Source organism: Sinocyclocheilus grahami, unplaced genomic scaffold, assembly GCF_001515645.1.
Source record: "Sinocyclocheilus grahami isolate Dianchi unplaced genomic scaffold, SAMN03320097.WGS_v1.1 scaffold8.1, whole genome shotgun sequence".
NCBI classification, from domain to species: domain Eukaryota; kingdom Metazoa; phylum Chordata; class Actinopteri; order Cypriniformes; family Cyprinidae; genus Sinocyclocheilus; species Sinocyclocheilus grahami.
In genome coordinates this window covers 686,136-700,336 of record NW_015505187.1, presented here as the reverse complement: position 1 = coordinate 700,336, position 14,201 = coordinate 686,136, and the positions used below count along the sequence as shown (strand labels likewise).

Below are 14,201 nucleotides of genomic sequence, written 5' to 3'. Positions count from 1 at the left end.
GTGTTCCAGTTCTTGCCAATATCCAGCAACTTCGCACAGTCATTGAAGAGGAGTGGACCAACATTCCACAGGCCATAATCAACAACCTGATCAACTCTATGCGAAGGAGATGTGTTGCACTGCATGAGGCAAATGGTGGTCACACCAGATACTGATTGGTTTTTGGACCCCCCCCCCCAATACAGTAAAACTGCACATTTTAGAGTGGCCTTCTATTGTGGCCAGCCTAAGGCACACCTGTGCAATATTCATGCTGTCTAATCAGCATCTTGATATGCCACACCTGTGAGGTGGATGGATTATCTCGGCAAAGGAGAAGTGCTCACTAACACAGATTTAGACAGATTTGTGAACAATATTTGAGAGAAATAGGCCTTTTGTGTACATAGAAAAAGTCTTAGATCTTTGAGTTCAGCTCATGAAAAATGGGGGCAAAAACAAAAGTGTTGCGTTTATAATTTTGTTCAGTGTATTTTAAAATGTAATTTATTCTTGTGTAATTTTCAGCAGCCATTTCTTCAGTGTCACATGATCATTTAGAAATAATTTTATGCTGATTCGGTGCTCAATTATTATCTCTTTTTTTTCAGTTTAAAGATGAGTATGATCACAAATTGCTGACGGATATGGTAAGATTCAACCTGATAAAGACCATAAGAGAAGCTCACCAGCACAGAATGCGTTCACATTTTCATCAAACTGGAAGCGGACCACCATACGTGCATGATCGATGATGTAAGTTTGGCCGTCCCAAGCACAGGCCACCACTTCCTCTCTCCCATCACCCTGAATAAATGCACAAAAACTATAAAACACATCAGGTGGAGCAGCTTTTTGAAACATAGAAAACACTAAAAAAGCTCTAGCATAATTTCTTTGCTGATGAAACTTGGTTTGATATTTTGTATGTAATGCAATAATATATAAAGTTATTTTAAGTGTATTTAACATTGACTCATCACACTTACAGTGACATCCAGCTTCTGGAGGGCAAAAAGCTGGTGATCCACCTGCACAGACCACAAGAGCTTCTCAGAGCTGTCCATGAGCTTCAGCGTTCCTGAAACACCACCGTTCAACGAAAAACAACCACAATAGCTAATGAAAAACAACAAAAGCTAACCAACAAATAACATCAATCCACTACTGTCCACAAAAAAAAAAAAAAAACTGTTTTGAATTTGTGCTTTGTAACTGAGTGGCCATGGAGAAAGACGTGAAGAACAAGTACAAGTAAAAAGAGTAAAAAGCCAATCTTCATACACACCTGAGCCCAGAGTGACCAAAAACACAGCGTGTGCTTTGGTCTGTCACACTGGGCTCATGTTCTCCCCTCACCAAATAACCCTCGACATGAGGTGGTGGACTAACATCTGGACTCACCGTCTAGAGTGCAAAGAGCAAACAAGCCGCCTTTAGACGAATCATCCTTAGAACCTACAGAAAATGCAAACAAGATCCTTTATAAGGTTTGCTGAAACTGTGAAAATTATTCGTGATTAGCGATGGACCAATATTAAAATACATCTTAATATAAATACATTATATACACAATTTCATACTTAATTTTTACATTTTATTAAAATAAACGAAAAAAATTATATAATTTGATTTGTGTAATTTATTTAGTTAGTTATATAATCTAAAAATATTAATGATATATTAAATTATTTAAAATAATTAACACAAATTACAAATATATTACATACACAAAATGTTTTTAATAAAATAATTTTATTTTTATTAAAATAAAGATCTGATATAAAATAAAATGAATATAAAACAAAATCAAAAAATAAATATTTGATTTAAAAAAATAAAAAAATCTTTTTATTTTCATGTTACCGTTAGTTAAGCAATATATGTGGCCATTAATTAAATTCAAAATATTTTATATTTTGTATAAGTAAATTGAAAATAACATATTAAAAGCTAAAATAATTAGTTTTTAATGCTACAAGTGAATTTAGGCCTCACAACATTATAATGTACAGAATGAAAAATGCATATTCATTTTGAGGTTTGCTTATTAAATGTTAAGTGTTAGATGACAGCAAAGACAAACTAAAAAAAGGGGGAAATTTGCATGGCTAATTACACATCAAATAATGACTAATATAACGAAACTTAAACAAATCTCTGATTTCATTAACCAACATGGTACCAATATGTGTCCAATGAATCCCTAGTCGTGACAGTCTTTAAATGTTTATTTTTCTACTAGTGACTGAATCTTGTTATTTTATCTGAATACTTTATTCTAAAGTTTTTAAAGATATGCGTGCTGCATGCGTAGTATGCAATCTAAATGTATGACAGCATGCTTTCGCAGTACCTCTGCGAATGCTGCCTATCAAATGAGTGGACACGTTCTTGTTATGGATGCGTCCAGTGGTAAGATGAAGGACGACGTCTCTGGAAGGACCCTCTCTGTTTACAAATAAACAAGCTGAGTTATTCCAAAAGTCAGTTCTGCTCTGAATTATTTAGCACTGCTATTAAATTAATCCTCATTGTGATTTTCTCACCTGCTAGGAGTGGCTGTGTTTTCATCCCCAGGTCCTGCAGCGCCCTCTTGTGTCCAAGAGCACATCAGAATCGCATAGCCACAGCCGGGCTGAGACACCATTAGTTCAGGGAGACCTTCTGGACTTGGGTTAACCGAGAGACTGTCAACCTGGTCAAAGCGCATAAAAAGGCTGCAATCGTTTGACTTCATGTTGACATTATGTTTGATGCATCTAGATCATTACCTGACCCTCCAGAAGCCATTTCTTCAGTAAGACCAGCTGACCAGAGCTCAAATCTGAAGCATCAGAGGGTTCCTCCCACCTGAACGCCCGCACCACCCGGTCCGTGTAGCCAACGACAAGCTCACAGCGCCCGTCTCCATCTTATAAGTGCACAAACACTTCAATATTGCATGAATTAAAAAGGTTTAGATATTTGTAAGTATGTCATATGCAAACTCCTCACCGATATCACTGATAAGCATCACTTTGGTATTAGCGGGGATGTGCTGGGTGTAACTGGGCTTCTGCTCGTCCCCGATCGAACCGTCCTGCTGACTTGAGGAGTCTGACTTGGCTGCAGCAGCACTGATATCAAACAGGTGAAACCAGCCCTCCGCACCCACCGCCACAACAAAGTTCTGCCATGCAGAAAGGCAGGTTACATATGTGAAAGTGTGACTTTTTTTCCATTTAAAACAAAAGAACACTAGCAAAAATGTACCATGGCATTTTCTAAATGTAGAACCATTATGAATGGTGAATCTAGAGGGTCAAGGCAAAAATGGAAATAAAATAATAAATAATGCATTATTAAAATAATATGAATGAATTCATTAAAAGTAATAATGCATCAAATTAATACCATATATAATAAATTAATATATATAATTTAATGCATTATTTATTATTTTTTATTTAATGTATTAATATTATTTATATTTACATATAAAATTTGTGAATTATATACAATCAATCATACCACAGATTTAAGATATTAACAATAATAACAGTATTAATATCTAGAGGTCTCATTCGCTTACTGAATGAGATTGGACGACCAAATCTATTAGGTTTTGCTAAAAAAAAAGAATCCGCACACCAAAAAAGTGATTCATAGTGAAAGTAATAAACAAAACATCAAAGTGTCCTAACAAAACTGTAACCGTGCACAAAAAAGCAAAGGTTTCAGTCGACCTTGGACTATCTCACAGTATTAATACAGTATTCATTGATCAATAATCCCATGGTTTTATCATCTAAAACCATCATTATACCATGGTGCCACCACCACCAGTTGTTTTTTTTGTTGTTGTAAAGGTAAAAAGAGAGAGTAAGAGAATCTTACCCTTCCTTTGTTGCAAACATCTCCCACTCCTACACATGTTAACTAGGAATAAAAACAGCATGATTAATTTTTATAATCAAATCATTCATTATTCATAAATCCCCAACTGTACGGTCGTGCTCCTCACCATGCCCACACATGTCCGCGTGATCCAGGGCTTACAGTCATCATTTTTATAAATGTACAGCTTCCCACTACTGTCTCCCACCACCAGCTCATTCAACTGCAGGAAAAAACACATGATTAACCTCAAGCGACAAAAATGTAAGCTACTGGTAATTATGATGATAAACGGAGTCATTTAAACTCGCATCTGTCACACATGCACACACTTGGAACTTACGGAGTCGTTATCTGCATCTCCAAGACAGATGGCGTGAGGAAAGATGGTTCCTGTGAAGTCTAAACTCACGCGCTGCACATAACTGACCGAGCGCATGGCCTTTCAGCTCTGCACACTGCAGACTAACGATTCAGCTATATTAAACAGCACTTAAGACAAATCATATTTCAGCTGCACTTCCCATCCAGTACAAACAAATGCACATGACCGGGCTTCGTTTCAAAATAAAAGTCCGTGTCTGTGCCCTGACCCTGAGTCTGTAAACGTACATTACCGTACCGTTCAAATGTTTGAGTCAGCAAAATAAAATAAATGAAAATAAGTCAATCAATTACATATTTTTACTCAACGAGGATGCATTAAATAATTGTGACGGTCTATAATCTTATAAATTATTTCTATTTCAAATAAATGTTGTTCTTTTGAACTTTCTATTTACCAGAGAATGCTGGAAAAAAATCTATCACGTATTCCTGGAAAAAAAAAGTAAGCAGCACGGCTGTTTTCAGCATTGATAATAATAAAGGAGCACTAAAATCAGCATATTTGAATGACTTCAGAATGATCATGTGACACGGAAGACTGGTGTAATAATGGCTGCTGAAAAAAAAGTTCATAAATTAAAATAAAAATGGTTATTTAAAATGTTAATATTTCACATTATTAATGGTTTTATTGTATTTTTGATTAAATAATAACTTATGCTAAGTTTTGGACTTCTTTCAGAAACACTGGAAATTTTTCCAATCGCAAACTTGATCAGTAGTGCGTTCAAAAATTGGCAATTTCATTAACATTTACTCAATAATAGCAGTAAATGGCATTTCAAAACCGCTTTCACTGCATTAGACCTCAACCATTGAGGGTCTCATTATTGCTATTAACGCATTGCTGACTAAAATAAGCAACAACTAAGTAACAAAAGCACGTCAAATTTTTAAAAAAATATTTTCCTGTCATTGATTTTCTTTTGGTCAGTTGTACATATGTAATTGAATATACTATGTCAAAAATAACAGACAATGAGTGACATTTAAGGAAGGTTTGCAATATAAATGTACTATTTTGCCATGTTCCCAACATTACCAAAGTGACTACTGACTAAATAAAAAAAATTAACTGACTAATAAAAATATAGAGTATTAATATATATTAATATTTTTACAAAAAGGTACCTGTCCTTACAGATTATTTTATTTAATGTAACATTGTCTCTGAAATGAAATCCAACACCCAATCATGGTTCTTAGAAATATGTGAATTATAAAGGTAAAATTGTAATTATCACCTTTTAGAGAGTAAGATTAATCTTTGTAATTATCACTATAGCAGTTACAATTGGCTGTTTTTCATCTACAATAACTTAAATAACATGACTAGAAGTGTTTTTTGTCAAAACCAACAAGTTTATTTCCCCAAAAATTATTTACATCTTCAAACTACTAAAAACAAAACAAACAAAAAAACAGGCTTATGCAACAGAAATCAGAAAGGGAACATAATTCACTGTATGAGCTTCCTCCTTATACTAACACGAGTCCATAAATTCCTGGCACCTCTGGCTATGGTCGTCTTTGATGGAAAACTGAGGCTTTTGAAGGGCTCTCTCATACACCTCAGCATCCCAGGCTGGGAGCTTTGCAAGTGCTCATGGGAAATGTAGTTGATCCGTCTTAACTGTTTGCTATAGTAACTGTGCAGATGGTGTAGCTCCTCCACAGCAGCTGCAGAGATGATAGAGAGCTCAGAGGGAGCACTAACCAGATCCGCCTTCGCCTGGTCAGCATTAGCAGCGCAGTTCTGAGTATTTTGTTGTTTTTGCCTCCTTTTTGGTGATGAAGATTGCTGTTCGGGGGAGTTTTTAAGACCTTTCTCTTCTTCACTTTCACAATTCTGTTCTTCTACAAGATTGACCTCAACATTAACCTCAAATACTGAGGTTGGCTTTATATACTCACTTGCTTCCAAAGCAAGACTTTCAATGTGGTTTTGAGCAAGTCTCTTCTCCATGTTTTGGTGATTCTTATGGATTTTAGTTTTGTTATGCCTCTGAATGGCCACGTTGGACACAACGATCAAGGCTGTCTCAAGTTGCTCTTGTGTCTCATCCTGAGGAAAGAGAAGAAGAAATTACTAGTTTTACTAGTATTACTAGCAGAACTGTCTTTAAGAGAAATGAAGTGCTAGAGAGGGGATTAATGACACGTGCAAAGCATTAAAGAGACAGTTCACCCAAAAATGTAAATTCTGTCATTATATACACTCACCCGCCACTTGTCCCAAACTCACTTTCTTCTGCTGGACACAAAGATATTTTGAAGAATGCAGGTAACCAAACAGTTGGCATTAGCCATAGACTTCCATAGTATTTTTTTCCCCCAGTAAGGACGTCAATGGTTACCATTAACTGTCTTTAAAATATCTTAATTTGTGTTCAGCAGTAGTCAGTCATACAGGTCTGGAACAACTTAAGGGTGAGTAAATGATGACAATTTCCATTTTTTCGTCAATTATCCCTTTAAGATTGTTAGTTCCAATTGTAATGTTCATTTAGTCTACAACACAACATGCAAATCAAATAACCATGGAATAGACTAAGCATATTTCATAGCCAAGAAATAATATATGAGGTTTGATGTGGATGCAATAAACATCATAATAGGTGACAAGCATAAACATGAGCACAAGCAAGAAAAAAAAGACAAAGTGGTAGATGTTTCCCTCATTAAATTCTTGAGTGTTTCTTAGGCAATAACTACATGCTTTTGTTCTGTGAATATGGAATAAATGAACTGTACTTTTTGGTTCTTCTCCTTAAGAACTAGGGAAGAGTCTTGACTTTCTTGGCCACTGATTTTTTGTTGTCACTGTCAGCCGGTCTCTTTCCCTCTACTTTGGCACTACTTTTCTCCCCAGCACTTTCTGACACTTTCTTTACCTGTGGGGTGGCACAACAGCTCTTTACCTGTCGTGGGCACTATAAAAAAGTCATTTGAATAGGGTGGCACTAGAAACTGTAGGAACACAAGAGATACAAGCGGTTACTGCATGTTCAATGAGGGATCACGTAGCTGAAGTGACACCTCCAACAGAAAAGGTTTTACTGATGATGGGAAAAGGCATGTATTGCATGTTGTACACAGAGGGCCGCTGTTTGTAGCTGGGACAGGGTTGTTTAGAGCAGTGGTTCCCAACCCTGGTCCTGGAGGCACCCCAACACTGCACATGTTGCATGTCTCCTTTCTCTGACACACCAATTTCAGGTGTTGGAGTCTCTACTAATGAGCCGATGATCTGAATCAGGTGTGTTTGATTAAGGAGACCTGCAAAATGTGCAGTGTTGGGGAGCCTCCAGGACCAGGGTTGGGAACCACTGGTTTAGAGGGTGATAAATGCATCATCTGTTTAATTATTAGCATAATCTGTTATTTAAACTGAAAGGAAGTCCAGTTTGGTTTTGCATCAACTGGGCCACACTGAAATTCTGAAATCCCTCACAATATATTCTTTTGGAGTGATTTTCTCTGATTTCTCTGCGTTTTTGAGCTTTTCTAATCATAGAAGCTTAGAATAGAAGTACAAGTCTAAAATAAATGAATTGTAACTAATAGTTGAAAAACAGTAACTCATTGTGTGGAAAAGATTTCCTTGATTTAACTGCACAAACTATTTTCAAGAGTAGTTTGGTGTTAAAATTGTAATGTTGGAAATCAAACCAAGCAAACACTTCATGAACGTGTTAGTTACTAGTTACTAAAAAGCAATTTAACTAAGTGAACGGTGATGTAGCCCTCAAACACTCTGATGGCATCTACCTGAAACACAGTAAGACTGGAAGATAAAGATAATAAAACAGATAAACACAAAAGATCAGCAAATACTACAGAACAGAGACCAAAGGCCAGATTCAATACATATACACATTTGATACACAACACTGAATTAAACTAATGTTCAGTTAAAATTCAGCAAACACAATAAATATTTGTATTACCAAGTAGCGTAACTGTAACAAAGAAAAGAATCAGAGGATTTTTGTATTGAATCTGGCCAATTGTCACTACTGAAAGAAGTTCAGGAAAGTATTGGCACTCATACAACCATTAGGAACATTTTTAATCTAGAAATTTGCTAGAATCTATGAAAAAACGGGACTGCTTGCATATGAAATATGAAAACTTCTGCTGAATTTATTGACTGCCTTACAGTAGCATGTGACATCACTCTCCTTTTCATCTTCATAGTGATGGAGTGATTGTCATTCTTCAGGAGAGCTGCCTTACGGCCCAGCTTCAAGTAGAAGTGGGTTGTGTAGGGAGTGAAGCTAAAGTCCTCACTTGTGAATGAAAGAGAACAGAGTTAAAGAACAAAACTAAAACGGCAAAGTAGCTTATTTAGTTCTACTTAAGCCATCAAACCGGTCTGAAAATACCTGAAGTAGCCATGCAACAAAAGGTAGATGATAACGGACTCCACTTCCAAGCGTGACAGTGACGTGACCGTTATCGTTTTGCGATGCTTAGCGGGCCCTTTTCCCAACCAAGCATCACAGACTTTCAGAGGGGTCAACTTTTCATCCATAGAGCTGGCCATTTCTACTATCGTAACAACATCTCGAGCATGTTTAGTGATGTCCATTGTGATGTAGTCTGAATAAAATAAATAAATAAATCAATCACACCATTTAATAATTCACCCAATTGACAAAAACTGGTAGAGTTAGGTTGGTAAAAACGTGTGTGAGAGACTCTTACCGTTGCCGTGCCGACAAACATCACACATTTGGTTGCACTCGTCATCATTCCAAACTTCATCAAAATGAATGGCCATCATAGCACGACGACACCTATATTATACATGAGAGTCATATCTTATAAATATACTACCCTGAAATAAACAGTCATATAACCAACAGGCCACATGAAGTTGAAGTAATGTATAAAGTCTGGAGTTTTTGCAGTCTAGCCAGTCTGATGACAAGTTGACAGATTTCATGTAAAATTGCTTAGTATATGAGGCAGAGAAGGCCCTTGTTTCAGAATCCAACACAACAGTGGTATCCTACATATTCTGTGTATTTTGACTCACCGGTCCACATTTTGACAATATGCCACCATATTCTGTAGCTTCTGCTGCCCAGTGTTCTCCATCACAACCATTGTGCTTATTCTGAAGATGTCTGCAAACCCGAAGAAAACAATACAGTCTGCTGAGCCATCATCCCTTCCTGGAATAAAAATAAAATGAATGAATAAAGTACAGACATTACTTTTGGATTTCATGCTAATGGAAATATTTCCATCCGCATTGCAGCATATATCAGAGTAAAACAGATTATATCAGCATATTGTATCAGAGTAAAACTTTTGTTTTAAAATGTAGGGCTTGTTCTATCCATCAGTTGTTGACTGGATGGAGGCTGATCTGAATGCAAGAAAGGGGCAGGGTTTAAAAGGACAAAATGACTGGAGAAGTCTGGCACCAAATTATGAATTTTCATTTTTATGAAAAATTGCGATCTCAACAAAAAAATAATAAAACATGCGTGGATGAATTGTTGCCTACCTGCACGTCCACTCTCCTGATAGTAATTTTCGATAGATTTGCTGATGGTGTGATGGATAACAAATCGAACATCTGCCTTGTCAATGCCCATCCCGAAAGCCACAGTGGCAACGACCACCTACACAGACACAAACATTACAAACATTACATTACAGGAGGGCAATTACAAAATCAGGCAACAACAACAGTAGCTCTGTAGGTGCAACCTGGATCTTCTTGGAGGACCACCGCTGATGCACCAGAGACTTGTCTGAAGGCTCCATGTTGGCGTGGTACGGCTGAGCAAGAATGTTTTTCTTCTGCAGGTCTGTAGCCACAGCTGCTGCATCCTTCTGGGAGAACACATACACGATTCCTGCAAATATAACATACATTGTACATTTTGATTAAATGGTTTTCAAATAAATACTGAAGAATTTCTGACATCTAGAGAGCATAAAGGCCCATTCACTCCAAGAACAATAACTATGCGAGCATCAATCCCAACACATGATAACTTTGTTTATTATGGTCGCACGCTGCTGTTTTGTTGTCTGACACTCTAAATGCTGAAGCCCTTTAAAGGCAATTGCATTCTGATTGGCAGTCAATGACTTCCTTTGTTCATCAGCTGGAAAAAGTCAGTCAGAAAGTGATTCCAATGATATTGTTCCTCTGTGTGTTTATCAATATATCTGTGAAGTGGACATCCCTATTCTCACAGGAGTAGAACAATTATTAATGCTTTATAGTTATCGTTCTTGGTGTGAAGGGAAATGTACTCCTTTAGCAATTAAAATGATTTACCTGATTGGTTTTTGTATCTTTCTCTGATCAGTTGTGCAATTTGGTCGGTACAGTCTTCGTTATCTTTAAAACGAACCTGTAGAAGTAAGAGGACAAATTATTCTGATCTGATTGGCTTATTCTGCACTTTTCTAGCAGCGATATGATAAATAATTGATAAGCATACCTCATAGTAAAGGTTTGGTCTGTTGAATGGTGCTGTCAGAGTGATGGGTTCTTGAACACACAGAATCTTCTGGCAATCTTTAAGAACGTTGCTGGTTGCTGTGGCAGTCAGTCCGACCAATGGGACTTTGGGGAACTGGCGTTTTAGGATACCCAGGAGCTTGTAATCTAAAAAAAAAGGAATAAATGACAAATTAAATCACGGGATACGATCTTTACACAGTCAGGGTGAAACAGAATCTCACCTGGCCTGAAGTCATGTCCCCACTGACTGCAGCAGTGAACTTCATCAACAGCGATGCGTGCCAACAGACCCATGTTGTAGGCCTTGTCGAGTTTGGACATCAGTAGTTTGCTCTTGGCGATTTTCTCCGGGGTTACATAGAGCAACTTGAAGGGGCTGTTTTTATCTATCATCCCAGCCAAGACACGCTTAGAGTCCTCCTGCAGATGAACATGAACATCAGCATCGTATGTGACTCCAATCTGTCCAGTACATTCGACATACTGTACCTTTGTACTGGAGGCATTGAGAGTTACTGCCGGGACATCAACGGACTTCAGATACATCAGCTGATCCTCCATTAGAGACACCAATGGGGCAATAACTAATGTAAAACCTGAGAAATGCAACCATACAAAGACATGCGCAGGAATTCACATTAGAGTACTCAAAATTAATTCTTCATTAAAATATGTGTGTGCGAGCATGTACCCTTAGAGCAGAGGGCTGGCAGTTGGTAACACAGGCTTTTTCCTCGTCCAGTGGGCATTACCAGGAAAAGGTCTTTCCCTGACATGCTGAGATTTATGGCCGCCCGTTGCAGGGGACGAAAATTGGAGAGCTGGAACACACTACACAGCTTCGCCTGAACTTCTTTAGACCATGAGAAATCTGGTGACAAAGCAACAAAAATAAAAATTACACAGATTGCTCATTATTTCTCTGTAATTTCACTTCATTACACAAAACATATACCTTTAACAATAAATACTATGGTGGCTAGACTGCTCAAAAATTTGGAGTTGAGGATTTTTTTTCATGTTTTTGATAAAAACCGTAATAACATAATAATATTACAACAATTTAAATACTTTAAAATGTAATTTATTCTACATTTTCAGCAGCCATTACTCCAGTCTGCTGCTCTAGAAACATTTCTTATTATTATCAATGTTGAAAACAAGGGTTTTCTTGTGGAAAACGAGATTTTTCTTGGGTTCTTTAATAAAATGAAATTTTATTTTAAACAAAAATCTTTTGCGACATTATAAATGTCTTTGCTGTCTGATCATATTAATGTGTCATTGCTGAATTAATTCCTAAGATTTTTACGCTCATTCACCTCAAAAGCTTCTTCTTTGCCACAATCACCTTTGTTTCAAAGCTGCTTTGAAACAAAATGCATTGCGAACAGCACTGTACTATTTATTTTAACTGTGATAACTGTGAATGAGTGATACCTGACTCCTCATAGTGCTCTAGGTCCTGTTTGCTGAAGGATGGTTTGGGAGGTTTGCTGGATCCAGAGGACTGGGCCGAGCTGCAGGCTCCCTCCAGGTTCTGCAGGAGTTTGTTTTTCCTGGAGTTCAGCTTCGTCTGTTTCTCCAGCAGCTCAGAGATCTGCAGTTCCACCATCTCCAACTCTGCCTCCACCGAGTCCAATTCTGCTTGAGAATCATCTGCGAAGAACAGGACTTACTTGAGTCTCATTCTCTAACTAAAAGCCTGTGCGCATTTTTCCATGCACTCATTTTTTACAAAACACACAAGCCCTTAATAGTATTCCCTCGAGATTCAAGGTTCCACTGCTGCATAATAATGTGTCTCTCACCTCTGCATCTCTAATGAGCTGAGCTTCACAGAGAGATGTAATGATAAAAGTCACACCTGTTTACCTGCCTCACTCCTCAAGGGAGCATTAGGAAACATCCTGTCTAATGCATGTCCTCAAATGCATATTTTTCACAGATATATTAAATAATAAAGATGTTTGTATTTACATCAGAAATAACTAAGTGTGTATAATAACAAGAGTGTATATAATGAATGTCGAAAACAAGAGACACTCACCAAGATTATTCGCCATTTTATGCAGTTCTTCAAGATCACAGATGAGGATGACTGTTGGAGACAATAAATCAGTATTTTTGCAGTATTTCTTTTTAAATAAAGAAGATTTGAGAGACTATGCGTTGAATCAAGTTTTTTTTTCTTCACAGGAAAAGTGTCATTCTAGTTTAAAGCATAAACCAACCATTCTGGGAGTTTTGCTCTGTGCAGTTTAGCTTTTCAAATAAAATGTGCCTGTTTTAAAGACGTGCAGGTATATTTATACTGGAAAATAAGACTAAAACACTAACTATTAAAAATATTTTGTCATAGTAGATGCATTATTTCAACAGTATAGTATCTTTTATCAATACGTTACCCATTAAGACTGAAGGCAATGAGACCTGCCAGCCATTTTCATGCAGAATCTTTATTATGACCATTTTGCTTGATGTAAGAGTTGCATTGAATAATAGACACAAGCACCAAACACACCATTTGTATGGAAACGCATTTCTTCTGGTAACTCACCCCTGAGTGATCATACGTCTGCTTCTTTTCACTTTCTCTTGTTTGCACCAAATGAAGCCCTGTTGCCCCACGCGACCAATCACGAGACTGAAAATACAAGAGTCCAGTCTGAACAAGAGTCTTGAGCAATAGAAAAATAATCCTCCTGTAGTCCTATCACAAATACTGATTAACTACGACTAAATGTGATCATTTATGCGTTTCAAGGAATATTTATTGTGGGTAATGTTAGTACATTGGTTTTAAGTAATGGATATTAGAAATGATACACTTGTTAAACATAAGAGACAAGGAAGTGGATTTTTATTTTTCAAAATAAAAGTCAGTGTATGGTGTTGTGAATGACGTGAACAGTAGACAGTAAATTCTTGAAAGCACTTATTACACGCTCACTAGTTTATTTAATGTCCAGTGGGTATACATGAGAATCATGGCAAATACTGCCTTTTTCCACGAAAGTCATGCTCATTTTTAAATGTCAAGTTAAAAATGATAACTTGCTCCATCTAGTTGTTTCTGAACCAAAAACACACCCTGTACCTGCATGCAGTTAAGGTAAGTGGGTGAATATAATAGTTTTTCTCAATAGCTTTTCTATTATTATCAAAACAATAGCTTCAGATCTCTGAACAATTAGTTTCTTCTTCACACCAGATCTGAATTTGTTATTCATTTAAGCAAATTGCATATGTTTTGGAGCATGCATACAAAACAAATGCATACAATTTGCACAGTAACCAACCCACATGGCTTGCTGATAAAAACTGATGCAACTGTCACAACTCTTCACTACTTTTAAACATTGTCATCGCATGCAAAATCATACATTCAGTTATCAAAATCTGCCAGACATAAATGCAAATGTGAATTTCTGTTTACAGTATATGCAACACATTGCTA

General features: G+C 36.9%; 2 protein-coding genes across 4 annotated transcripts in view; both read right to left on the bottom strand.

The window, feature by feature from the left end:
- LOC107590187 (integrin-alpha FG-GAP repeat-containing protein 2) overlaps positions 1-4,414 on the bottom strand; it is a 23,276-nt gene extending 18,862 nt beyond the window's left edge. Inside the window, exons 1-10 of the mRNA XM_016278815.1 lie at positions 4,202-4,414; positions 3,986-4,081; positions 3,859-3,900; positions 2,977-3,151; positions 2,754-2,893; positions 2,529-2,677; positions 2,336-2,430; positions 1,384-1,437; positions 969-1,060; positions 669-786 (exon numbers count right to left, since the gene is read on the bottom strand). Coding sequence (XP_016134301.1) covers positions 669-786; positions 969-1,060; positions 1,384-1,437; positions 2,336-2,430; positions 2,529-2,677; positions 2,754-2,893; positions 2,977-3,151; positions 3,859-3,900; positions 3,986-4,081; positions 4,202-4,297 — 1,057 coding nt within the window. The 5' untranslated portion in view covers positions 4,298-4,414. The remainder of the gene's footprint in view (positions 1-668; positions 787-968; positions 1,061-1,383; positions 1,438-2,335; positions 2,431-2,528; positions 2,678-2,753; positions 2,894-2,976; positions 3,152-3,858; positions 3,901-3,985; positions 4,082-4,201) is intronic.
- A 1,181-nt stretch (positions 4,415-5,595) lies between these two features.
- Positions 5,596-13,550, bottom strand: LOC107590167 (ATP-dependent DNA helicase Q1-like). 3 transcript variants are annotated; one of them, XM_016278804.1, is made up of 16 exons: positions 13,150-13,249; positions 12,792-12,842; positions 12,182-12,400; positions 11,433-11,612; positions 11,231-11,337; positions 10,963-11,161; positions 10,719-10,885; positions 10,553-10,628; positions 9,973-10,121; positions 9,767-9,884; positions 9,290-9,428; positions 8,956-9,047; positions 8,634-8,850; positions 8,408-8,537; positions 7,000-7,139; positions 6,237-6,310 (listed from the first exon to the last, which is right to left on the bottom strand). In XM_016278804.1, the coding sequence occupies exons 1-15, from the start codon at positions 13,211-13,213 to the stop codon at positions 7,023-7,025; spliced, it is 2,025 nt and encodes a 674-aa protein (XP_016134290.1). In that variant the 5' UTR covers positions 13,214-13,249; the 3' UTR covers positions 6,237-6,310; positions 7,000-7,022. The 3 variants fall into 3 exon arrangements, with proteins under 3 accessions (XP_016134274.1, XP_016134282.1, XP_016134290.1); XM_016278788.1 differs by lacking the exon at positions 7,000-7,139 and having other exon boundaries at positions 5,596-6,310; XM_016278796.1 differs by lacking the exons at positions 7,000-7,139; positions 13,150-13,249 and adding an exon at positions 13,302-13,550 and having other exon boundaries at positions 5,597-6,310.
- Positions 13,551-14,201: the final 651 nt, after the last annotated feature.

Excerpts from the sequence above, each read along its gene's own strand:
- LOC107590167 (XM_016278788.1), bottom strand. The coding sequence starts at position 13,213 with ATGGTCATAATAAAGATTCTGCATGAAAATGGCTGGCAGGTCTCATTG. Across the intron at positions 11,338-11,432 it reads GCCAGCCCTCTGCTCTAAGG|GTTTTACATTAGTTATTGCC; the intron begins GTACATGCTCGC and ends TGCATTTCTCAG. Across the intron at positions 11,162-11,230 it reads TCAATGCCTCCAGTACAAAG|GAGGACTCTAAGCGTGTCTT; the intron begins GTACAGTATGTC and ends GTTCATCTGCAG.